The sequence below is a fragment of the Camelus ferus genome, chromosome 8, assembly GCF_009834535.1.
Source record: "Camelus ferus isolate YT-003-E chromosome 8, BCGSAC_Cfer_1.0, whole genome shotgun sequence".
In the NCBI taxonomy this organism is placed as follows: domain Eukaryota; kingdom Metazoa; phylum Chordata; class Mammalia; order Artiodactyla; family Camelidae; genus Camelus; species Camelus ferus.
Window position 1 is genome coordinate 63,721,723 of NC_045703.1, and position 26,265 is coordinate 63,747,987.

General features: G+C 45.9%; 1 protein-coding gene across 7 annotated transcripts in view; it reads left to right on the plus strand.

The window, feature by feature from the left end:
• TIAM2 (TIAM Rac1 associated GEF 2) overlaps positions 1–26,265 on the plus strand; it is a 211,995-nt gene that overhangs the window by 159,928 nt on the left and 25,802 nt on the right. For all 7 annotated transcript variants that reach the window (XM_032485226.1, XM_032485232.1, XM_032485225.1 and 4 more), the window contains one exon: positions 11,368–11,471. In XM_032485226.1, the coding sequence (XP_032341117.1) occupies positions 11,368–11,471 (104 nt within the window). The remainder of the gene's footprint in view (positions 1–11,367; positions 11,472–26,265) is intronic.

Sequence of the window (26,265 nt, forward strand, 5' to 3'; positions counted from 1 at the left end):
ATGTCTGCACTGTTCTGCTGTTTTAACGGGCTGATTGGTGCCCATGACGCAGGACTGTTTTAGTGGGTCAACCCAAACCACAGCTGAAAAAGAATAGGAACCTCTGTATCACTGGTGTAGGTCAATGCTGATAGTGGGATGTGGTTTCGGTTTAATTCAAGGGCACTAACATTTACAAAGGACTGTGAATCTGGAGTCAAGGGATCTGGAGTCTAGTTCCTGGCCTCGTGATTGACCTCGGGCAGGTTACTCTAATTCCTATTTCTTCATCAACTCTTAAAATGAAGGATTAGATGAAACAGTTGAGCATATTTTTTTTTCTTTTCTAACACTCAGTCATTTAATGTGATTACAGCACCAAGTTAAACTACTCTAAGAATGTGTCTTTATCCTAAAAGTTTAGGAAGTGAAAAAAGCAAAGTCATGAATCAAGCATTCCATTTGGTTTTGCAACAAATCTCTGTACCTCTTTAAATAGAATCAGGTCTTGACTGCCAGAGGAAAGGTGTTTGTTAAGGCTTCGTGATAATAGCAGGCTGTCTCGAATACAAAGATCACCAAGAGCCTTAAAAGCATTAATTATCCCTTCCAGCACCCTGATGCAGCCAAGATGTGTTATTATCATTTTACTTTCACAGCTGGGTAAACCAAGGCACAGAGACCCGTCAGGTTGCTAGGAACTTGGACAAGGTCATGGTCAGTGGTTGACAGGGCGAGAACTGTGTCTGTCTGTTTTCCCTTCTACACAGGGGAAACTGTCTGGATTTTAACCACTTTTTTTCCTCTTAAATATTCCTCTATTAATGTACATAGAGTAAAATCCAATAATAATGTGTCCTGTAGTAAGACAAACTGAGATGTCACTGGACTGATGACGGCCCTTGTCTTATTATCTGGGTCCTCATCTGGGGGCTGGGGGTGGCGGTTAGGAACTGACTGCCCGGTGACCACTTACAGCCTGCTCAGTTGGGGAGAGCTGTTTTGTAACCACTTCACTCTCTTTATTCTTGTTTCTTTCTTTATTTAGATAATTCACACTGATTTTCATTAACCTTGCATTCCCGGGACCGTGTGTTTCATGTGCTTTGGTCCTTTGGAACCCACTGATGGTGGAGTTTTACTGTAACTCTCCTTTCTCTCCTTTGAAACCTGCACTGACATCCTCACCATCTTTAAAAAAGAATTCAGTATAATTCACGTGACCATAAAAGTCACCTTTAAAGTGTACAGATCAGTGGTTCATAGTATATTCACCAAGTTGTGCAACCATCCCCACTGCCTGATTCTAGAACATTCCATCAGCTCAGGAAGACACCTGGTGCCCACCAGCAGTCACCCCTCCTTCCCTGCCCCCCAGGCCTGACAGCCACTCATCAGCCTTTTGTTCCTGCAGGTTTGCCTGCTCTGCTGTTTCATATGAGTGGAATCATATGACATGTAGCCTGTTGCATCTGCCTCCTTTCGTGTAGCGTGATGTTTTTTCTAGGTTTATCCATGTCGTCGCTGGAATCAGTACTTTATTCATGCATCCCCTTTCTGGCTGAATAATATTCTATTTCACCCTCTTTTAATCCCGCGACACAGCAGCACTTCCTGGAAGGAAGTGTAACTCCGGTTTCCTTTCTCCTGTAGCACATCTCTCAGTAGAATCTTGTAAATTTTTTTAGGGTTCTACTCAGGGTCTTTAAATAGAATACCCACTAAGTAGTTTGGAAGAGTTTTGAACTTAAATTCTACTTGATTGAAGTTCTTTAAGTGTCTGAAATACAGTGGTGTCTGTTAATTGCCCCTGAATGTAATTAAATGTGACATTTGGGTGGTCCTCCCGGCTCTGCAAGTATCGGTTTCTAATGGACCTGAAACTTTGCCTGAAGATCTGTTGCCATTGACTTTGTATTTTCCGTCAGGGACCTGGGTGAGGTCCAATGGGAGGCCGTTTGCGGCCTTTCTTGGGGGCTGAGAGCCTGCCACAGCCTAGCCTCCCAGAGAACAAGGATGTGGAGCCACCTCCATTCCCCTCCCCACCTGCCAGGAAGGCCTTTCCTCCCCCGAGCTGTACAGAGCATGGAGGTGGCTTCCAGGACACTCCTACCCTGTTCCTATAACTGTTCTTTCAGATGCTCAGGCAATTTATCACAAGATAATTGAATCAAATCATGGCAGCCTGCTATTAAGAAGCATTGGCTACCAGTGTTTACCTCTGTCTGTTTATCTCCAGAGACCTTGCATTGTCAACATCAGCAGGTGGAATGTGACCTCAGGTTAAGTGCACTTTGAAGGTTTATGAAATTTCATTTTTCTGGAATTGTATTTATGTTATGATAGAATTGACTTCTCTGTGGGCTTGACAGTGACATTCAGACTGCTGCCTTGGATCTGCTCGGCACAAGAATAATAACAGTGAAGAAATGCAGAGTCCCCGATCTCTTCAAAAAGTAGCCTGATTTTTAATCTGTACCAGAAGGACACGATAGCGGTGGTCACCTTTGTCAACGGTGCAGCTGAGGACTCGATTAGCCTTTGAATGTGGTCAGCCCAGCGTTGTTTGTTCTTACTATGTAGTCCATCTGTTCGTTCCTTTAAATGGTTTTATTTCCATTCTCTTTCACTGATGGATGACGAGTAATATTTGCTTGGATGACAGAGCATGGCAAATATCATTAACGACAGGTGTCACAAACCACTGCCTTTTTAAGTAAGAGCCTGAGTAAAGTTTAGGGAAATCTGAGTTAATTAAAAATAATCAATGCTTGAGGGAGGGTATAGCTCAAGTGGTAGAGCTCATGCTTAGCATTCATGAGGTCCTGGGTTCAATCCCCAGTACCTCCATTAAAGAAATAAAGATTAAATAAATAAACCTAATTACCTTCCCCCCGCAAAACAAACAAACAAACAAAAAAACGAATGGGTTTAAAAAAAATCAGTGCTTTACAAAGTATGCAAATTTAAACTTAAAAATTGAGAGATTTTAAGCTTTTCTGTGCAGATGAACTCAATCCTCAACATGCCCTTGATACCAAGATAAACTGTGTGTTGGAAGCATTGATACAGAATTTTATACTGCTTCAAATGGCTCCTCACTCACCCCGCAGCTTGAAGCAGAGCTCATCCCCATGCTGTGACTACCATCACTAATTTCTCAAAAAAAAAAAAAAAAAAAAACCGTGTCAAATAGGGGAAGACAAACGTTCTCCTCTCAGGTCAGTTTCTTGTTTTTTGGCCTTGGGATTGATACCTTCTTGAGATTTTAACTCAATTCCTCTTACAGTCGCTGTTCCTGAGAACACGGGATCTCTTCTCTGAGAACTAGCTGTCTGGCCTCTGAAAGCAGCTCCTGGCTGCGGCCTGGGCAGAGCATCTCCCTCCTGCAGCCGGGAGCTGCCTGGTGTCTCTGGGCGCTGCTGGCAGCCACCTGGGTGTGTGTCGGGCTCTAGGAAGGCTTGTTGCCTCTGCCCTCGCTTCCTGGTTGAGTAAGGAGGAGGCAGCCAGCAGGACGGGGACCATGGCATCAGCTCAGTGAGCCAACCTTGTAGTTGGCTGCTGAGCAGAGTGAGGATTCCTGAGGAGTAAACGGCGGTGGGAGACTGGCTGGGACACCACCACATGCCCAGGCCCCCTTCCTGGCCCCCCCAGAATCACCCATTCCCTGAAAGACCTGGGTAAAAAGATGGCAGAGTCCACACTCCTGCTCAGTAACTGTGCTGAACTGGCTTTGGAAGTGATGTCAGTGTAAACTTTGAATTCGCAGTATGAGCCAGGTGGGCAAAGCAACCCCTAATGTTTCTGTTGCTGAGTGGATACCCAGGATGTGGCTTGAACACAGGGTTTGGCCTTCAGCTGTGAAGGGTTTGGGGCTGCCAGTTGCCTGGCTGGCTGTGATGCTCATGGTGTCTGTGCCAAGGCAGCGCCCAGGAAGACCCTGAGTTACTGGGCGTCTCCTGCCCAAAGCCCCGAGGGTCCCTGGTTGTCTGTGGGGAACTGTCAGGTGAGCAGAGGAGCGGGGCCAGTCACCTTCTGGGACAGCCTGCCTAGAGTGTCATCACTCTCCAAAAATGATTTTTTTTAACATTTTTTATTGATTTATAATCACTTTACAATGTTGTGTCAAATCCAGTGTTCAGCACAATTTTTCAGTCATACATGGACATATACACACTCATTGCCACATTTTTTTCTCTGTGAGCTACCATAACATTTTGTGTATATTTCCCTGTGCTATACAGTATAATCTTGTTTATCCATTCTACAATTTTGAAATCCCAGTCTATCCCTTCCCACCCTCTGCCCCCCTGGCAATCACAAGTCTGTATTCTCTGTCTATGAGTCTATTTCTGTCCTGTATTTATGCTTTGTTTTTGTTTTTGTTTTTGTTTTTTAGATTCCACATATGAGTGATCTCATATGGTATTTTTCTTTCTCTTTCTGGCTTACTTCACTTAGAATGACATTCTCCAGGAGCATCCATGTTGCTGCAAATGGTGTTATGTTGTCGGTTTTTAATAGCTGAATAGTATTCCATTGTATAAATATACCACATCTTCTTTATCCAGTCACCTGTTGATGGACATTTAGGCTGTTTCCATGTTTTGGCTATTGCAAATAGTGCTGCTATGAACATTGGGGTGCAGGTGTCATTTGAAGTAGGGTTCCTTCTGGATATATGCCCAGGAGCGGGATTCCTGGGTCATATGGTAAGTCTATTCCTAGTCTTATGAGGAATCTCCACACTGTTTTCCATAGTGGCTGCACCAAACTGCATTCCCACCAGCAGTGTAGGAGGGTTCCCCTTTCTCCACAGCCTCTCCAGCATTTGTCATTTGTGGATTTTTGAATGACAGCTATTCTGACTGGTGTGAGGTGATACCTCATTATAATTTTTATTTGCATTTCTCTGATAATTAGTGATATTGAGCATTTTTTCATGTGCCTTTTGATCATTTGTATGTCTTCCTTGGAGAATTGCTTGTTTAGGTCCTCTGCCCATTTTTGGATTGGGTTTTTATTTTTTTCTTACTGAGTCATATGAGCTGCTTATATATTTTGGAGATCAAGCCTTTGTCGGTTTCATTCGCAAAAATTTTCTCCCATTCTGTAGGCTGTCTTCTTGTTTTACTTATGGTTTCCTTTGCTGTGCAGAAGCTTGTAAGTTTCATTAGGTCCCATTTGTTTATTCTTGCTTTTATTTCTACTAGAAGAAAATTTTTGAAATGTATGTCAGATAATGTTTTGCCTATGTTTTCCTCTAGGGGGTTTATTGTATCTTGTCTTATGTTTAAGTCTTTGATCCATTTTGAGTTGATTTTTGTATATGGTGTAAGGGAGTGTTCTAGCTTCATTGTTTTACATGCTGCTGTCCACTTTTCCCAACACCATTTGCTGAAGAGACTGTCTTTATTCCATTGTATATTCTTGCCTCCTTTGTCGAAGATTAGTTGACCAAAAGTTTGTGGGTTCATTTCTGGGCTCTCTATTCTGTTCCATTGGCCTATATTTCTGTTTTTGTACCAATACCATGCTGTCTTGATGACTATAGCTCTATAGTATTGTCTGAAGTCTGGGAGAGTTATTCCTCCAGCCTCTTTCTTTCTCTTCAGTAATACTTTGGCAATTCTTGGTCTTTGATGGTTCCATATGAATTTTATTATGATTTGTTCTAGTTCTGTGAAATATGTCCTGGGTAATTTGATAGGGATTGCATTAAATCTGTAGATTGCCTTGGGCATTGTGTCCATTTTAACAATATTGATTCTTCCAATCCAAGAGCATGGGATATCTTTCCATTTTTTAAAGTCTTCTTTAATTTCCTTCATCAGTGGCTTATAGTTTTCTGTGTATAATTCTTTCACCTCCTTGGTTAGATTTATTCCCAGATATTTTATTACTTTGGGTGCTATTTTAAAGGGGATTGTTTCTTTACTTTCTTTTTCTGTTGATTTATCGTTAGTGTAAAGAAATGCAACTGATTTTTGAACGTTAATTTTGTAACATGCTACCTTGCTGAATTCTTCAATCAGCTCTAGTAGTTTTTGTGTGGACCTTTTAGGGTTTTCTATATATAGTAACATGTCGTCGGCATATAGTGACACTTCTACCTCTTCTTTTCCAATTTGGATCCCTTTTATTTCTTTCTCTTGCCTGACTGCTGTGGCTAGGACTTCCAGGACTATGTTGAATAGGAGTGGTGATAGTGGGCATCCTTCTCTTGTCCCAGATTTTAGTGGGAAGCTTTTGAGTTTTTCACCGTTGAGTACTATGCTGGCCGTAGGTTTGTCATATATAGCTTTTATTATGTTGAGATATGTTCCCTCTATACCCACTTTGGCGAGAGTTTTTATCATAAATGGGTGTTGAATTTTATCAAATGTTTATTTTTAAAAAGAGAAAGTTGCCTGAGGCTGGTCGTGTGTGGACCCTGATCTAGGACCTGGCACACTGTGGCCTCCAGTGCTTGGTGCCCATCCTGCCAGGGAAGAAATAAATGGAATGAGTCGGTCCACACAGAGCAGCTGAGGCTGTGACTCGGGACGTTTCATGTCTGCTCACCTAATGGCTGGGTAGCAGCGCCTGTTGGCCACATTTGATGTTAGCTGCTTCAGATTGCTAGACCTCACCCCAGATTCCACAAGGAACGAGAGGAGAAAGACAGAAGAGTGTGTTTACCCATGACAACTAGGTGTCTTGACTTGAATTTGTCATTTTGTAATTTTTCATCACTTACAGTCTCATTGGCCAAAGACCCTTCTGGAGTGTGTCTGCACTTCTGTCTGGTAGCAGCTGAGCATGGGGTGGGGTGGGAAGCACCTGCTGATGGTTACCTGATGGGGTCCGGTGCCCCACACGTGTCCCGTGCACAGGTCCCCGCGGAGGCTCTCCCCAGGCGGGGAGGGGAAGGATGCATTTACTCACTTCAGCAGCTGGTGCCCAGGACGTGGGCAGCGTGTGAGTGGGGCTGTGTAGGCATCTGGCACCCAGGACAGGGTGTCAGCATGCTGCCTGTTTAAAGCAGGCTTGTAAATAAGCATTCGGATTTCCCGGCCTGTATCTCTTTTTATTTTAGCCAGTCTGCTATTCTTCCCGAACCTACTTTGTGCTCACTTCTCCTCTAGAAAGAACACCTAGGGCGCGCTGCCTTTTACACGCGGGACTGCAGGTCCTGTTGCAATCTGAGGCTCCTGGAGCCGGGGTCTGCCGCTGCAGATGCTGTCGCGCTGGGCTCCCTCATGCTTTGGCGTCTCCAAACCAGCATGGGTGCACTGCTGGTGGGGTCGGAAAGGGGATCAGCCACCCCACAGACTCCGCTGATGCCCAGGTACCGCTCAGCGTCTTGAAACTTGGTGGCGGAACTGCTCCGTCTCCCCATCTTGGCAGAGCTGCCTTCCCCTCTCGGATCCCTGCGGCCGGCCTCAGTGGGAGCCGGATCCTGTGACCCATCCTGTCCAAGGCCTGCCTCAGAGAGGACCCACGCCACACCCAGAGGCGCCCTGAAGTCGGCGTCATGGAAGGTGGCCACCGAGCCTCACTGACTCACGGCGAATCCTTCCATCCTGGGGTGGGCAGGGTTTTGAGAAGAAGGGTATCAGGTGTCCTGTTAGCAGGTAAAACTTTGCCTTTGGAAGAAGTAAAAGGTGGTTCTGGGAGTTTTCAGCATGCAAGTTCCAAAGTTTTGTGAATACATTGAAGAGATGACTCAGAACTCACTTCACACCCGCTTTTGACATAGCCGTGTTATTTTCTCCAGCATCCATCTGGCACCTCCGGGCTCCAGAGCTCCCTGTGCCCATGCCGTGTTTGGGATCTTCAGGGGACTTGAGGTCGCCTTCATCTTTGTATCCTCAGAACTTAGTGCATACCTGACACGGAGCAGGTGCTGTGGAAATCTTCATTATGATTGGGTGTCAGATATCCTGTGCTTAGTACAACTCTTTAAAAAAAACCGGAGCTTTTGATTTGCAAGGTGAAGGCAGCAATAATGCAGACTTGGTTCTGTTACCTGAGTGATGGACTTTTACATCGCATGGTGTCTGCGACGTTGCTCTTTCCTGATTTTCTGGTTCTTCTCTGACTGTGACTTCTCTCTAAAGAGAGAGGGGCCTCCTTCCCTGCAGTCTGTGCCTTGGCGATTCCAGGTTCTCTCCTTGGTCTTCTTTGTGTCCCACTCGGCACATTCCCCCTGGTGGTGGGGAAGGGGCACCATCCATCCCCCTGGCTTCATTGCCAGGTGCAGGAGGATGGCTCCAAACGCACACCCTGTGCAGACCTTTCCTGCACTCCCCGACTCTCAGGTGGCATCTCAAGACTCGGCTTCACCAAAGCTAAACTCGTGACTGTCACTCCCACCCCACCCTGTTCCCATGCACCCAGTCACCTGAGACGTAGAAGCCAGGCTCTGCCTTCCTACCTCCCTTGTCTGTATCTCCTTGTGTGCGAAACAGGCAGCGAAGAGGAGCCCCGTGGAATCTGGGTTGTGCTGGTTCTACTCTGCATTCATTTGAGTCCTTCCACCTCATACCCTAAGTGTTGCTGTGACTTTCTGGCCTGCTTTTCTGCCAAAGTCCTACCCGCTGTCGGTCCCTCCATCCTAGGGTGACCTCACACCCCTCCCACCCCTGCCCCGTGTGGCAGCCACACTCAACACGTGCCCAGATCGTGCTGGGCTCTCCGTGGGATTTGCCTTTACTTAGCTGCCTCCTGTTCATGGAATCCCGTCTCCCCACTGCCCACCCTGCCTGGTTGTCTTCAGCCTTAAAGACAAGGGGCCCTCACTCAGATTGAAAGGCTTTTCTCCAGTGTCTCCTTTGCTCTGAAGGCTTTTAGGGCCCCAGGGAGAATTCACTTCCCTCCTTCCCCTGAGCGGACCCCTCTCACGTCGTCTGTGACGCCTTGTTGTGCTCCTGCGTCTGTCTCCCTTTTCCTCACCAGTCACATCATCTGGGCGAGAAGCACATCCTGAGAGTAGGAACCACCTCTGTATTCCCAGCACCTAGCACAGAGCCTGGAAGAGAGCCAGTTCTCAAGAAGTGCATGTTAAATGGACGGATGGAGAGATGTGTTTATGCTGAACACGGTAGGATGTGGACTGTTCTGTGAATTCTGTTGGTTGGCCTTTTTACAAAGGTGCACCCGGCAGCCTAAGGAGGCAGTGATGGGGGAACAGTGGGAGGAGGGGGTCACTTTTGGTTTAGAGTCTAATCTTGCTTCCCATGTGGTCAGCCTATTGGTGAGCAGACTGCCTCCGTGGTGTGGTGTTAGGAGCCCGGAGAGCTGAGTTCCGTATCCCTGCCTGTCATTGCGTCCTGAAATTTGCCCGGGGACGGCTCATGCTTCTGTGATCAGCACCGCGTAATCGGGGCTAACTCACTCTACAACCAGCAACAGTGAAGTATGACTTAGACAATGTGGTCCTTTTCTAGGTGGGATTAGGGTGTTGAAACAAGCAAAAGGAAGACAAAGTTTGCGCTCCAGATTCCTGTAGGCCATCAAGACGTTTTCTTTAGCTCCCCTCTTGCCTTAAAAGCAAGTGCTTGTGTAGTGATTGGTGTTATCAGCCTGGACCAGCATTTCTGTTCGTGAGTTCCATCAACCTCCTAGGGCTCCCATAGCTTCCAAAGGTTTCCCAGAGCCCACTGTCCCTGCCCCCGCGATGCTGGGTGGTTTGTCAATGTCCATGCCTTTTCAGCCTCCATCAACTCAGACAGGTATGAGCTCGATGACATCTTCTTGTAGCTGACAGGGATCAGAAACCACGTGGTTTCACCTAGTTGAGGGGATAATCTACCAAGTACAAAAATTAGAATGAAAACTTGTATAGTATCATGACAGAGGCTGGTCTTTCCATCTTTCTTGAATTTGTGGATTTGAGCACCACTGGAAAGAACTGTGGAAGATGGCATATGTGTATAAATGTAGGTTGCAGAACCACACACTCTCCTTAACTTCTATATTCTTAACTCTTACTCTGGAAGCTAACAAAGTTTTGCTGTTCCCCTTGGGACTTTCAATTTAGGGTGAAATTGTGGTGATGTTGGAAAAAGAACTATCCTTGCAAATGAGCAGGTTGTGGGTTGTAATAAGAATCTGTGATATTACATCATTGGTTTTCTCAGATGCACCTGGTGATTTTGCCCTCCCTTAGCCAAAAATAAAGGGAGGGCAGTGCCAATACTGTATAATAGCGTACTCGGCATGCTCAATATCACTAATTATCAGAAAAATGCAAGTCAAAACTACAATGAGGTATCACTTTGTACCAGTCAGAATGGCCATCATTAAAAAGTCCACAAATGATAAATGCTGGAAAGGGTATGGAGAAAAGGGAACCCTCCTACACTGCTGGTGGGAATGTAGTTTGGTGCAGCCATTGTGGAAAACAGTATGGAGATTCCTTAAAAAACTGAAAACAGACTTTCCATATGATCAGCAATCCCACTCCTGGGCATATATCTGGAGGGAGCTCTAATTCAAAAAGATACCTGCACCCCAGTGTTCACAGCAGCACTATATACAATAGCCAAGACATGGAAACAGCCTAAATGTCCATCAACAGATGACTGGATAAAGAAGCTGTGGTATTTATATGATGGAATACTACCCAGCCATAAAAAGAAAAATAAGGCCATTTGCAGCAACATGGATGGACCTGGAGATGGTCACACTAAGTTAAGTAAGCCAGAAAGAGAAAGACATGTATCACATAATATCACTTATATGTGGAATCTAAAGAAATGAGACAAACTTATTTACAAACAGAAACAAACTTATTTACAAACAGAAACTATTATTTACAAATAGAAAACAAACTTATGGTTATCAAAGGGAACAGGGGTGGGGAAGGGATAGATTAGGAATTTGGGATTAGTAAATACAAATTACTACATATAAAATAGATAAACAAAAAGTCCTACTGTATAGCACAGGGAACAATATTCAGTATTTTGTAATAGCCTATAATGAAAAATAACATGAAAAAGAATATATATATATATATACCTAAATCGCTTTGCTGTATACCAGAAGCTAACACAGCATTATAAATCAACTATATTTTTGAATAAATAAATTTAAAAAATAGCGTTCTTAGTTAAGTTTACACAGTAATGACAAGGGTGGCCAGGCATTTAAATCATTGTCTCGATTGGTCATTGGCCTCCTTTGACCAAACAGGCAGATGTTGTGTCTTTAATTAGCCAGAGCCCAGATGTGTTTCAGAAGACCAGCTGTGCACGTGGTAACTCCTGGGTCACTGAGGAGCCTGACGTCTGCGTTCTGGGTTGTTGAAGTTTTTCTTTCTCCGTCTGGGCCTTTACACCAGTCATTACTATTCTCTGCAAACGGCCAGCCTCACCTATGCTTTTGTCACTTTCCACGCAGATCTCAGCAATGTCCCTGACATCACAACTGGCCTGAAAAGGAGTCAGACAGATGGCACGCTGGACCAGGTTTCCCACAGGCAGAAGAAAGAGCAGACATTCCGGGTAAGATCCTGTCTCAGACCTCAAACGAGGACCTGGCAGGCGAGTGTTAGTTCCTGCCTTCCCCAGAGGCGGGGGAAAAGATGGAGTTCTCCTCTCCCTTGGTCCAGCCATCGATGCAAACTTTTTTTCTTTTTAAATCCCTTAAAGAAAATTGTTTCCTTCTTTATTTGAAGTGAAGTACTAATGGGAACCCTTGATTCTAGCTGGACCTCCCCCATGGCTCCTCTCAGGCCACCAAAGAGCCATACAAACACAGCCATTTGTATGTTAGGATGGTTTGACAAGGAAGATCTAAGCTCAGGTGTTCCGGCAGCCACATAAAATTATTATTCTATTTCTTTACTACTTTTGGATTTTTTTTTCCAAAGCTAAATTACTTTGGGAAGTGGTCATTTTGTTGTGGTAAAATATATAAAACATAAAATATGCCATTTTAACCATTTTTAAGTGTATACTTCATCGCATTAATTGCATCCACAATATTTTGCAAACCATTACCATGGTCCATTTTCCAAAACTTCATCCTGCCAAACAGAAGCTCTGTACCCATTAGACAGTAACTACCCACTCACCCCACCCGCTGGTCCCCTGGTAACCTCTACCAGACCTGTCTCATTTGCCTACTCTAGCTACCTTATGTAAGTGGGATCGTATAATGTTCATCCTTTTGTTTCTGCATAACGTTTTCAAGGTTCATCCAAGTTGTAGCGTGTATAAAAAACTCACTCCTTTTATGTCTGAGTGATACTCCACTATGTGCATACTACATTTTGTTTATCCATCCATCTATTGATAGACACTCGCGTTGTTTCCGCCATTTGGCTGTTGTGAGTAACGCGGCAGTGACGTTAGGCATACAGAAATCGGTTTAAAACCTTGTTTTCACTTCTTTTGGGTGTGCAGCTCGGAGTGGAATTGCTAGGTCGTATGGTAATTCCATGATTAGCTTTTTTGTGGAGCAGCCCAGCTGCTTGGCACGGACAGCACTGCCCCATTTTACATTCCCACCAGCAACGGACGAGGGTTCCAGTTTCTCCGCACCCTCACCAACACTTGTTACGGTCCCTCCCTTTACATTTTTCACTGTTCTTAGTCAGCTGTCCTTTCAGAAATGGTCTGATGGACATGATCTTAAGTACACAATCCAGTTTTAACTGACTTTGAAATGATAACACTGTTTTATATTTCTTGCTTTTGTCATAAGTACAAAACAAGAATGGAGGAGATACAAACTATGGCAGGTGTTTAAATAAAACTTATCGCAGGGACCACACCAAGGTTAGGTTTAGACTAAGACCCCCGGGGGCCAGTCCCTTGGTGAGTGGCCACGTGACACACCCTTCGGTGACTGGTGGTGCTCACTGCGAGTTGGGTGGGTCAGGTTACAGCCTGCCAGCTTTCAAGCAAATTCTAGTGGCCACTGGCCCCAGCCTCTCCTCCCCTCTCTCCCTTCCTTACCCCCTGAATCCCTCCCCCCTTCCTATCCACCTCCTCCAAAATCTCCCTTCTCTTTCTTTCCAAATCCTTGTACAGAGCAAATACTCAGCTGCCTTCACTGGTTGGTTATACCTCTAGGATGCAATTTCTTTTACTAAGCTTAAATCATCAGCATCTTTAGCCTGACTACTCTGTTCTATCTCTGGTGGGCTGTTTACCTTTGGAAACCCAATATTGTAGCTCGTGGACCTCATTTTTTTGAAACAGTAGATCCTCAAGCATCAAATAGGTGTGTTTGGATGGCTTTGTCTTAAATTTTTTTTTAAAAAAGGCAAATGCTCATGAAACACTCAAGCAGCCAAGCTCTCTATTAAAGGTAAGTGTGCCTGTGGGGTGCTGGCGCTGTGTGTCCACATGAGGGAGAAATCATTAACGCCATTAGGGATAATGGTTTCCTCTCTGTTATAATCTGAGTCCCACATTTAAGTTCTGAAGGAGGAAATTAATTCTTTTCCCGGTTTTATTTTATGTTAAGCTTTTATAAAATAAATATGCAAAAGGTTACCATGTCATGGCTATTTCCAACTCTGTTACTGAGCAGTGCCTATCATGACCAAACAAAGCGTTTATAAAATGAACATTGGAGCATCAGTTAGAAATTTAGAAGAGGAGCAAAAGCTGCAGTTCAGCTAGAAATTGGAGCTCTCTGAGCTCTCATTTTCATGGTTAAAGGAGAAAGCAAATAAATACCAAAGAGCACAGGAGAAAAAAAAGTGGAAAAAGAATATTCGCATGTTAATTATTTTGTCAAATCCCTCTCAAGTCGAGAGTAGTTCTCACCTCATCTTTTTCAAATTTGAATAAATCTATCTATAATAATGGATTTCAGTACGTTTGTTAAAAACAGCAACAACAGCAAATGCCTAGCAGTCACTCTGCTTCCCTGTTCTTTGTTCCTTGGCAGAGAAGGATCTGTGATTATCAGAAGTGATCATTGTGATGGATATTAGTGAAAAGGAAGTTTTGCATTGAAGAATTAAAAAATAGGATTTCTCTCTGTTATTTTTAGCCTCCTGAAACATCCAGTTATATCTAAAAGCAGTGTTTTTCTCTTTTCTGAATGGCGATTTGAGAATTTGGGGATGCGTGCCTATCGTGTGCTGGTCGTGGGTCTCTGGGGACAGCCCTGGCACTGTCCCCTGGTGCCCACAGGACGCAGTCACCCCCGTCATCCCCCAGAGAGGAGACCAGCCCCTGTTTCCTGGGCTCCCCAGGCTGGCGCATTGTCTAGCCTTCTCAGGGGTCACGAACTTCTTTTCAGATAAGACCCTGGTTGAACCTGGCCGTTGGGGGTGTTTTACTAACAGTATTCTAGATGGGAGAATAAGGAGTAATTTTCCTCGCAAATCCAGTGCAGCCGGGCTTGCTGAAGTGCAGCTGTAAGGGGGGCTTCTGACAGCCCCGCAATTTCTGCAAATGGTACATAATTGATCGCCTTCTTTCTTTTCCAGGGTGCCTATTACTGTCACAGCTCTTTGTGTGCCCCTGGCAACCTCTTCCATGTGGGGGACTTTTTTTTTTTTCAATATTGTTAGCAATTAGCTTGCACTATTGTCATAGTTTGGAGTTTGAAAGGAATAAACAATTTCTTTGGGGGTGAAGGGGCTGAAGGAGTTCCTGGTTTGTTCTGGGAACTTGAGGGGTGGAAAGCCGTCCCCATGGAAATCTGGCTGGCGTTGTTTTCAACCCTCTGAGCTGGCTCTGAAGGGGTGGCACTCTGGGGTCCCCGTCTCCCCGTGTGCCCTAACCTGGGGTCCTCCCAGAGCAGGCGGGCTCGCTGCAGGGGGTGGAAACCCAGAGCCAGGGCTGAGCCTCCCCCATCCCCTGACTGCCTTGGAGGAAGAGCTTGGTGGCGCTAGGACGTCCTTGTGAATGTGACTTAGAAGAGCAGTTTGGGATTTTTTTTTCACTGCCTGGGGACGAGAATGAGAGAGCACGTCTGTCTTACTCATTTCTCAACAGCCGACTGTAGATGGAATCAGTCTTCCCAGAGGGAGCAGGCTTCTTTGAACTTTTCCTTTTTATGTACAGCGTGTAAGTAAACAAGGGCTCTGATGCTCAGGGGTGTAGATTCTGGTCCAAACGTAAGCATGCTTGCATATTTCTTTCTCTGTCTTGAAAGTTGATTTTACTCTAAAATGTTGAAAGGCTGATATGCCAAAAAGAAGCTAAGCCTTTCTTTCCAGAAGGGATCCTGGCAGTCATCTTTGAGCACTCTTTACAGCGAAAGATAAGAGGATTTCTCTGGGATCCTAGTGGTTCGGTGGCACTGTCAACTTTTCCTTTCTCATTCCAAGGATGCATAGGTCTTTAAACAGATCTCTGAAATAGCGTTGTCCTTTTGAAATATAAAGATACCAGAAAGTCCTAGGGACATTTCAAATATTTACTCCGTAAAATATGTTTGAAAAGAGAGAAGAAGAATTTGAAGACAGTAAGTCCTTTTCTGCTTTGTCAAATTTTCTTGGGGTGTCGTACGTACTCATGTGAGCTTCCTGCCATAAAAGCAAATCCACACGGGTGAAACCCGTTTCCTACAAGGTAAGCAGCGTTTTCGCTTTAGTTATTCCCGATGAAATATTTTTTCAGCTTTTGAGAAGAATTTTATGTAATCACCTACTGCAGCTTTGGCAGTGATTATTTTTGCAGTTTGTAGGCGTTGTGTTGCTAGAACAGAGAGCATTGAGAATCTGGAGATGCACAGCCTTGACAACGGTGTGTGCTGCTCTTTGCAATTTCATCATGTTTAGGATATATTTTATCCTGCTTCTTTTCAAGGTAGGAAAAAGGGACATGCACTGATGGTTAGGCTTGGGTACCCAGCATTACCATCACTTGCATTTAACATTTAATGCCTGCTCACCCACTTAGCTTAACCGTTTGAGTTTTTTTTTTTTTTTTTTTTTTTTTTTTTGCATGAATTGCTTTTAAGAGCTTGCATCTCTGAGAAGCTAAAGGAAAAGAAAAAGATTAGCGGATCACGTGATTAGTTTCCCAGCATTTTTAATTATATCTCTCTTACCTTTCTTTGAATGTCCTGAATTTCAGGATCTTTTGGTTGTTAGATGTTTTTGTTAAAAAGTCAAGTGAAAATACAATTTATAAATAGTAGCCTTTCCATAGTAAACAAACTTATGGTTGCCTGGAGGGGGGAGGGGAAGGGGGTGAGAAGGGATAAATTGGGAGTTTGAGATTTACAAATATTAACTATATATAAAATAGATAAAAAACAAATTTCTTCTGTTTAGCACAGGGAACTATATTCAATAGTAATAACCTTTAATGAAAAAGAATATGAAAACATATATATGTATGACTGAAACATTATGCTGTACACCAGAAATTGACACATGGTAAACTGACTATACTTCAATAAAAACAAAACACCAAAGAGCTTTGCTAAATGAAAAAATCCTAAAAAGAAATAGTCTTTCTATACATCTGCTATTCAATGGACTAATATAATCATGATCCTTTTTAAAAACCTAACCATACCTATTTCTAAATGCATGTTATCTGAGATAATTCCCATAGAAATGAAGAGAGGTAGCACCTTCAAAGCAAGCCCAGGTCCCTGAAAAATGATTTGGGGTCTGATGTTCCCTAGTAGTGAGACAGTAATCTTTCAAGTGACTTAATTCCGGGGACCCTTTTCTCGTAGGCAGTGGGAAAGCAGAATGTGGACCTCGTGGTTGGAAACCCGCATCTGTATCCCAGGCCGCCAGGCTTTGGCTCTGCATGCCCGGGGCAAGGTACCCAACCTTTCTAAGCCCCTCTGTCCTCGCCTGTGAGTGAACATAACAGCGTCAGGCCTGGGTTGTGGAGAGGATGACGGGTGACCAGAAGGACAAATATGACACATTAGTAGGTGAATTTCCCCCTTCCCGACGTGTCTCATACATTTGCCTGGTTTTGAGTTGCTTTCCCACCTTTGCTCACCGAATGCTTGACTTAACCCGGGAGCTGCCTCCCCAGCCATCTTGAAGTTAGTGTCAGGGGTCCAGTCCTGCTGAGCTGTGCCGAGAGAGAGAGAAGAACGGGAAACCAGGGGCCTTGGCCTTTGAGTCCTCTTAGCTCTCTGTCGTCTGCGTGGAGACAGAGCCCCTCTTTTAGCTCAGTTTTCTTAGGTCGAGTGATGTGAATTGATGACCTTGTCCAGAGGGTTGTTCAGATGACTAAGTAAGACAGTGTGTGTTAGATCCATGTTTATCCTCAGCAGGAGTGGGCTGTGCACCTGAGATGTTCAGGACGTCTTGCAGGCTTTTCGCCTTTTGGAAGAGAGGCATCACTTCAGGGCAGAGAGTGGAGCCAAGGACGCAGGCTGAAAAGGGTCAGAGTTGAGCCGAGTTTCCCGGCAGCTCTCACAGGCACCCTTCTGCGTTTCTAATGCTGGACTTCCTTTCAGCAGGGACTTGGTGGCCAGTCGGGGGACTTGTTTGAAGCAACTGTGATCAGTTTTCGTTGGTGTCTGAAAGGACACTTGATCCCTTTGCAGCTAGTTGGATTTTTTTTAATTTCCCATTTTCCTGGCGTCAGTGTATTAGCCCCTTGCTCTTCTTGGTCTGTCCTGGAGCTGATGGATCTTGTCCTGGATCTTAGTCTGTCCTGGATCATTAGGGTGGATGCATCGGGGAGATGCCAACTCTTTGCTGGGTGTGGAAGGAAGCAAGGGCTATTGCTACAGCATTAAGCCCACAGGAACCCTGTCCTCTTTGTTGCCAAGGATGGCAGACACGCTCTGTCCCGCAGGGTTGGAGAAGTCACCCACAGTGTCCCACGAGACAAAGGAAGGAAGAACAAAAGAAATCCAGATCTCAGCGCTGGGTGTGGGGAGGGCCAGCGGGGAGCTTGAGGTGTGGGGTGGCGTGGAGCCCTCCGGTATGAGCACACTGTGCAGGTGGCTGGCAGCAGTTTGGGACAGAGCGCATTGGCCAGTGGAAGGGGACTTTTGCTGCTGGCTGAGCTGTGGGCCAACTGGGACCAGAGACCCAGAAACTGCCCCCAGCTGGGTGATGCCTGGCTGTCTGAGCCTCTGCCGGGGAGGCCTTTAAAGCTCTGACCCCGGATTGCTTGTCCCGGGAGCCCGGGATGGGGCACAGGGACCACAAGATGCTGCAAGCTGGCCGCAGGTGTGGCACGAGGCCGCAGCCCTGTGTTAACGTGGGATGTGCACGTGTGTGGACAGCGGAGTGTGTGGAGCCTGACGACACAGGTCACAGCTTGGGGAGGTCTGGCTGGCCGCACCTCGCTCCCCCGACCCACCTGTGAGGTGGGGACCCCACCACTGAGCCACAGTGGAGCTGGACGGACCAGGGGGCTCCCTCAGTCCCTCCCCCGGGCACTCAGCTCCCTGGGTGACGGTGACTTTCTTGAAAACACACTGGTTTCCCCTCTGGCTTCTTCCTTTGCTCCTTCCTCTTTTGTCCTCCGGCCTTTGCTTCCTGCTTCCTCTGGCCCTGCTTTCTCCCTCTCCTCCAGCTTTTCCCTTTGCATCCTGTTTCTCTGGGAAAAAGGAAAAGTTGCCACAGCGAGGCAGCCGCAGAGCCACCAAACGAAGAGGAGTGAGAAGGAGCCTGAGGGGCGGTGCGGGCTGCGGCCTGAGTCGCCCGTGGGTGGGCTGAGTGCGGGGCCTGCCAGCGACACGCTGGCGCTGCAGTTCACTTGCCAGGGAAGCTGCCCAAGTGCTGAAGGGAAAATTACACCCCTTCTCACACCGCGGGGCGATGACTCACGGGAGGGTAACTTGGAGACCCTGGAGCTGAGGCCACGTGGGGCGGATCCCGACAGTCAGGGCCACTGCAGGGCCGTGCCTGGCCTGAACCTGGTGACCGACTGGCCACACTGACGTCTGGTGCAGCCCTGTCCTTCCTTTTCCTCCCCTTTGGGACAGCAGGGGCCGAGATTTTGCTCCCATCCTCTCTGAGATGAGACTGAAGGAGGGATGTGTTGGGCCTTTCCAAGGCAGACAAGAGAGCAGCCAGCCAGCCACCTGCCCCTTGAGGGTGGACAGGGCCCCGCAGCCTGCTCCTTTGGTCCTGGTGCACCTGGATGAGTCAAGGAGAGGGTGGACGGCAGGTGTTCTTGTTGGGTGAGGAGGGGGCCACGCGCTTGTGGATCTGCTCGTGGGGGAGATGCTGTGGCGCCCTCCATCCCTCATCCACGTCCTCTGTGGCGTTCAGGCCTCTTTCTCCATCTTTATTTTCTTTCTAGGCTTCCTGGATTGGACATAGAGAGCTCTGGAGACCTCAGGATCATTTCATGTTTTGGAGCAGAAGAAAGCGGGGGTCTGAATTTCTCAGGCCAAACCCTCACCTCAGTGAACCTGGCCACTCCCCGTTTCTCAGGGAAGCCTCCTGGGCAAGGGTGGGCTCAGAGGAAGAACATGTGGGATTTTGCCCTAAGTCTTACACTGAAGCCCCTTTGTCCTTGGATAAGTCACCACATGCCTGCATCTGTGCAGCTGAGGGCTGGGTCTGTCTGTCTTGGTGGCCCATCCTGGCTCTGAGCGTCTGTACTCCCTGACTTCTCTCATGGTCTTTCTGCCCAGACACGTGATCCAAAGCAGTCTTTGCTTGACGTAACCTTTTCTCCTGATGAAGATGGAGAGCTGCTTAAAAATAAATTTTAGAAGCACCAGTTACAATTAATGTTGGGTGTTTATTGTCTATCACACAGTTGCTGAAGTTACTTAAGGTGATGGTAAGGAAAGGTGAGGAGGGTTAGATTCTCCACTCCCATGTCTGCTCTAGGGTTTCATTCTCTTGCCTTGTTTAGGAGATTATTTAGAGCAGACCATTTGAGAATCTGATGAAACTCTGGACCCTCAGAAAATTGCTCAGATACATATGTAAAAAGTCATCTGCAGTTTCAGGGAGCTCACTTATCTTACGATCTGTATCTGTGGATCTTCCCCCTCAGGAATCTGGGAACTCTAGGCTCATAATTCTGACTTTGAATAAACATCTGAATCGTCTGGCTTTTGTCTTGACTTAATATTGTAGACGTTACAGCATCAATGCTCAAGTCCCCACAGTAAGGAAAGCACCGTGTTTGTGTAGTCAAGTGGCATTTGAACTTTGCTTCTATCTTCAAGTCTAATTGGCTGAGTGGAGTGGCTGTGAATGCTTTATCCTTTTAATCTGCTGAGAGTTGGAGGAATGCCAGATTGATAACAACCCCTCCCTAGATGGCAAAACACTGCTGGTTTGAGACCAGAGAAGCAGATCTTGATGGCGGAGGGTAGACATTGCCAGATTGTAGAACACTGACCACAACATCACATGCTGATGTCTTAGCATTTCAAGAGGTTTTATTTTCTGTAATTCGTGGAAAAAAGTGATTTTGTGGGGTGGGGGGGGTGAATATGAATTTCAGTTTTGATCCCAAGCCAAAATTGTATAGAACGCATTTTCATAGAATAAACAGTTATGTGATGGACCAGGAAGGGACAGTTTACATGCTCAATTTGGGGGTGATTGGCACCTGCTGTATGTCTCTTCTGAGAGCGTCACCTGGCCACTCCCGCAGCAGCAGGTGAGCTAGATCTTGGCCGCTGCTCACCTTTCCCCTCTCTTTTGAAGGAGTAACAGCCACAGTCATGATCTAATTTTGGGCACTGTTTGGGCACCAGGAAACTTTATCCACCTTATCTTTAACATTTGCCAAGAAAGGGGATGGGTGTAGCATCACACTGCATGTTCCTTCACTAAAACCACCTTCACAAAGGCGCTCCCAGCCATCGCCGTTGTGGAGAGAGAGCCCTGAGCTGGTCCTTTAATGTTCTGTGTCCGCAGAGATGGTAGTCAAGTGAGCTCTGATGGTGCCCCACCAGTGAAGGTGTATTTGAGTGCTTTCTTATGCCTTTCCTTACTCGCAGTGGATTTTCACCTTTTGATAATGTCCCAGCCCCGGGGTTTAGCTGCTTTCACTTAAAAAAAAAAAGTTTTGAGAAATTGTTCCGAGGCATTTTGCAATTTCCCCACTGCTCTCCTCTTGAGTTCTGTGCCGGCCGCCTCGGGGCTGGGCGGGGGATGGAGGGGAGGCAGGGACAAACTCCGCCTGGGGTACCTCCCAAGAGCAGGTTTCTAGTGTTTGCGCTGTTTCCAATCCCAGCTTCTAACTGCCTCGAGGAAAGGCTGAGTTACTCATTTTGTCAGTCAGTCTCCTGCTGTTCTTGACAACCACATGAAGAACAGGGCCGCCAAAAATGTCTTTGTCATTAATGGGGGAGACGGGAGAAAATCAAAGGTATGTTTTCACAGGTGCCCCCAGTTCTTTCCGTCTTTTCTCCTTTTCCTCCTCTTGCTTGTCACCGCCTCCTTCTCCCTTATTTCGTTTGTTCACCTTCCAGCGCATCCTTCGTCCTCTGTGATTTCCCGTCCTTCGCCTTCTCTCAGTCTTTACTGCCACCTCAGTTCTCTTGTGTTTTCAGAAAACATGTCAGATGAGGAAGCTCTTGGCTGTGCAATTGCTTAGGACGCAAGGCCTGGCGTTCACACAGGCTGGGGGCTTCACCCTCACTGCTTAGAAACCACAGGTTCTGTGTAACTTGAGGAGTCCTGCCGCCTTCTTGCCTCTCTAGCTGCTTTGAGCTGGCTTTGGACATTTCTAGAATCCGTTACCTTCATGGTTCATTCAGTCACAAGGGCAAGGACAGTCTGATGAGAAGCCTGGCCAGGCCGCCTGGGCGTGGGGACTCCAGGCATCGGGACGGGGCCGGGGGTGCCCCGCTTTCCTCTGGGTTGCCCTGCGAAGCCTTGAATGCCGTGGTTTCCTGGATGAAAAGGTCAATTATCAAACCAGTCATCTCCGGTGAGATTTCAAAACAATTTTCTACATCTGAGGCTTTAAAAAAATGTTTCAAATTGACCTTGTGTGACAGTCACAGTGTCTCTGATGCCTTTTTGTTTTGCTCGACTTCTGCCTCTCCGTGCGCCCCTTTACTGGGTTCTCACCCCAGGGAAGCGTGGCTTTGGTTACTTTGTATTTAGTGGTTTGTATTTTCTAGAAGTTCGATCACAGTTGCCAAACTACTTACTGAACGTGGTCGCTGTCTGAGTTTAAATGTTACTTCTTCATTTCTGTTACCTGGTCCGGGTTAGATTTTAGAGAGTGGGTGGTGGTAAGTTATCTCAGATAAACATGTCCGAGGCAGGCGCTGTTCCCGAGATCGTTGTTTTGAGGCCCCATCGGTAAGCAGTCCCCAGGAATGTAGCAGCCTGGACGGTCACATCGCTGAAACCGAGCGGAAACATTTAACTGGAACTGCAGTGAGGGGCACCCAGGCTGGACCCGTGCTCGCTTAGGGCAGATAGCGCTTGGCAGTGCTTGTACTCAAAGTTGTCAGGATTTTAACAGATAATTCCATTTTTCACATTTTTATGATTTTTTTTTTCTCCCCAAAGGCACAATTTTTTTGGAAACTAAATTCCCAGGGTTAATTTCAGTGGAATGTCAGAATTGAAAATCCAGGCCTTTTTAAGCATGAAGGGGATGTGATGGGTTTCAGATAAATCAGAGCACCTGGAGTCCCTCTCCCTAAACCCATACCCATCTTCAGAGGTGACTGTGGGACCCTGGGATCCATGAAACCTTGTGGAACAGCAACCATTGGAAGTCTGTGTGACTGTTAAGCTGTCAGAAAGGTGCCAACCTCCAGAGGGGCTGAGGAGGAGGGTGGGCTGCCTCCTCCTGCAGCCGCGGTGGGGGCCACACCTGCTGGTCAGTCTAGGTAGCCGTCTGTGTTTCCTGTGCATCTGTGACAGCTCTGCTTCTAAGTGGCAGCAAGAGATTGTACGTGGTAAAGTGTAAATGCTCAGGAAAGCTCTTTAAGAATTCATAATTTGCATCAAACTTAGGCAGGGAGATGGCTCCCTTCATTGCCCCAAATCAGAGCACGTGCCCCGTCCATCTGTCCCAGGTGGCTTGGTTTCTTCACTTGGTTTCTTCTGGAGAATGTTGCAGGGCAGAGGCAAGCATGCTGCCTGTTTTGTGCCTCCTTCTTTGGTGGCTGAGCATTGCTGTCACCTTGGGTTGACTTTGACTGTCCCCAAGGCCAAAGCTACACCAGACAGCACATCGGCAGGTCACACTGGGAGACCAGGGCTATGTAAGGAAGAGGATCCTCTGGAAGGGTTTCATCCCCTGCTGTACTAATTTGAAAGCGAAAGTAGATGTTTATCTCTTAACGTGCTCTTGCTGGGACCTGCAGGAGGAGGACCTGAGCACTGGGGCCTCCTTCCCTCACTGGTGAGTGGGCTTTCGGAAAAGCGCCTCACCCTCTGAGTCTTTATATCCTTATTCATTAAAAAGAGTGGGATTCTATTCCCGCGGCAGTTTCCTGTAGGTGAAATGGCTTTGCTCACTGCCCTTAGCGACTGGCACTTGGCCCTTAGCGTGCGCTATGACTCTTACCTACAGCATCTCATTTAAACCCACTTTCTCCTTGGCAGCCCTAATGCATACACACCACTAGCCCCTTTTAAGTGTGAGAGAGCAGAGATGGGAGAAGTTAACCGGTAGTCTAGCCAGTGGCGAGACAGGGTTCACACCCAACTCTGTCGGATTTTAAAGCCCATTCTTTCCATTACGCCTGTCTGACCAGTAAGGAGAAAGTGATCCTGAGTATAGACCAGAGGGAAAAACCAAGCGAACAACCGTGCATTTGAACCCCAGAGGTGGGGAATACGTGCCTATTTACCCTTGGAATCGACTTAAAGGCACAACAACTCTAAATTGTGGGTGTGGCGTTAGAAATCTGGACACAACTTTTTGGTTTTTTAGCTTAATTTACAAACGTGGTTAAGCAGTGTAAATCTGTTGTTGTTTTTGTTTTGGCCTTTAAAGAATCCATTTCATAGGGCTGAAATGAAATCTGTTGCAGAAAAGTTTGCAAGGCCCACCAAGCGTTGGTATCTGGTATTTGCATCTGACTAGCAATTAGTTTGATAATCTGGAGTGTGGCTTTGTACTAGGTGCAGGTCGTATGTGAATATTTTTACCTCCAACTTGTTTTTTTGATAGATAAAATTCATGTTTTAAAATCTGCCACTATATAATAACCTTAAAATTAGCATACTACATTACAAAAAGTAAATACTTGCCTTTAAAAAAACTGTTTAAAACTATGTAAGTACAGTGACACTAGAAAATACCACTTACAGCTGAACAGAGACGCTCTTCTCTCCCAGGGCTGGCTAGATGGCTTCTCCGCGGGTCTTTGGTGTCCCAGGGGCTGAGAGTTCCCACCCCGGGAGCTGTCTGCATACAGCAGAGGGTTCTGGTCATGCTGAATCTGGTTTTTGCCAGGAATGCCTAGGGAACATTTCTCCACTGACTTTCCTAATCTGAATGTGCCTTTTAATGTTGGAGTTTCCACCGGAGCTCCCTCCTTGTAGAATTTACATAGACCTAGAATACTAAAAAACAAAAACAAAAAGCAAATCCATCCCCAGGGGTTAAAGATGTCTTTGTAAGTAAAGTTTCATCTACTCGCTTGCTTCTGCTTAATTTTTTGCTGCTTTTTCTGCTCTCTTTGGTGTTGGGAGAAATATTGCAGGAAAAGACAATGCCCTTCAAGTAAAAGTAGTGTTAAGTGTCCCAGTGGTATCTCTTGTGGATTTCTACAGAAATATTTCCAAAGATAAACTTCATATGTGGCAGCAGTATGTCAGTGATGTTGACATCTCACCAAAAGGACCACCTGGGACACTGGTAGGGTCACATGAATTAAGAGCAGTGAAGGGCTGGGAACAGGAGGACGGTTTTAGTCCGTGTTGCTGTAAAGCCTCCCGCCACGCCCACTTCCTTATGGGTAAGAGGAGTCTGTGAAGGAATGGAGGCCCCAGGCTTACGTTCCACGAGAAGGTAGGCCAGGCCAGGTCAGCTAGTTAGAGCCAGCGGAGATGTAACACTGTGGCAATCTGGAAGCCGATCTGAGATGCCCAAGGGACATCATCAGGGAACTGGAGTAAGGGCACCTGGGTTGTCGTTTTCTGAGCGTCTTAGAGCTGCTCCCAGGGCTGAGTGCATGGTCTGCAGCTATGAACCAGGTGTGGCCCTACTTTTTGTTTTTCTAGGTAGGACAACCAGGAACCCATGTGAGTTACCACTAGAAAGAAAACAGACTTCTTAAGGAAGCAGAGAAAAGAGAGAGGACTCAGGTCAGGGACAGTCTGGGCTTAGCTAGCTGGGCAGAGCTGTCCTCAGCAGAGCTGGACACAGCGTGTCCTGTTGAACATCAGTGTGCAGGATTCCCTTCCAGGATTCAACTGCATCGTCCTCCATCTTCTGTTCGTAGTATGGACTCTACCTGCCCAGAAAATTGGTGGCTGATAAGGATTTATCAAAGCTCCAGTCTGTCCAGAATTTGATTACAATTGGTGGTGTTAGTGACATATTTTCTCTTCCAATACAGTGATGAAGATAGAAAAGAAAAATCTCAGTTCTGTCAAGTCCTGGAATATGTGACACTTAAAGACTTTTGCTGCAGAAACTGCTCAATAATATATTATCAGTTGCCAAGAATCAAGTCAGAGATGTAACTCTAGAATAGAAATGTGCTTGGAAAAATTGTTAGTAAACAAAACCAACTAGAACAATAAAGTAAAATGGAAATATTAACTACTGAAGGGAGAGTTATTGTAAATACGCCAGTTTAAACTAATTTACGTGACTATCAGCACAAAGTAGGCTGTGAAAGACAACTGAAGGAAAAGAATTAAGAAGGCGCTTAGACCTGAGGTAAATACCTCTGGATGTGCAGGTGGGTGAGGGTAGCATTTATAGATCAGAAAAGTCATAGTCAAGTGTATGTTTTCCCAAAAAGTGAGTTGAAAGATACTGGTTTAGAGACTTTTTAAACTAGATAAACATATTTAGAATGAATGTTAATGGCATAAGGTAATTACAGAAAGAAATTAAATGTAGGTCTTAATGGCCCCAGTCACAGGAAGAGCAAACTGAATTATCTTATCCATCAAAAAGCAACACAAAATAAAGCAAAAAACTGTTAAAGGGGATTTGACTCATTTTCAGAGCCCTGGCTCTGAGCCAGGTCAGCACGCAGGTGTTGTTGTGTTTGATTTTTGACGCGGTTGAAAGTGTTTTACATAAAACGGCTTACATCTTACGGGAATTAAGATACCACTTGTAGTCTCTAGAATACTGACATAGAAAAGTCATTTTAAAAATACACTTTAATTTATTCACTGAAAAGTTCAGAATAAAGTTTTATAGATTATTTCAGGTTTTAATTCAGACAGTTTCAAAAGAGGAATCTCTTCTGATTGGGTCCACC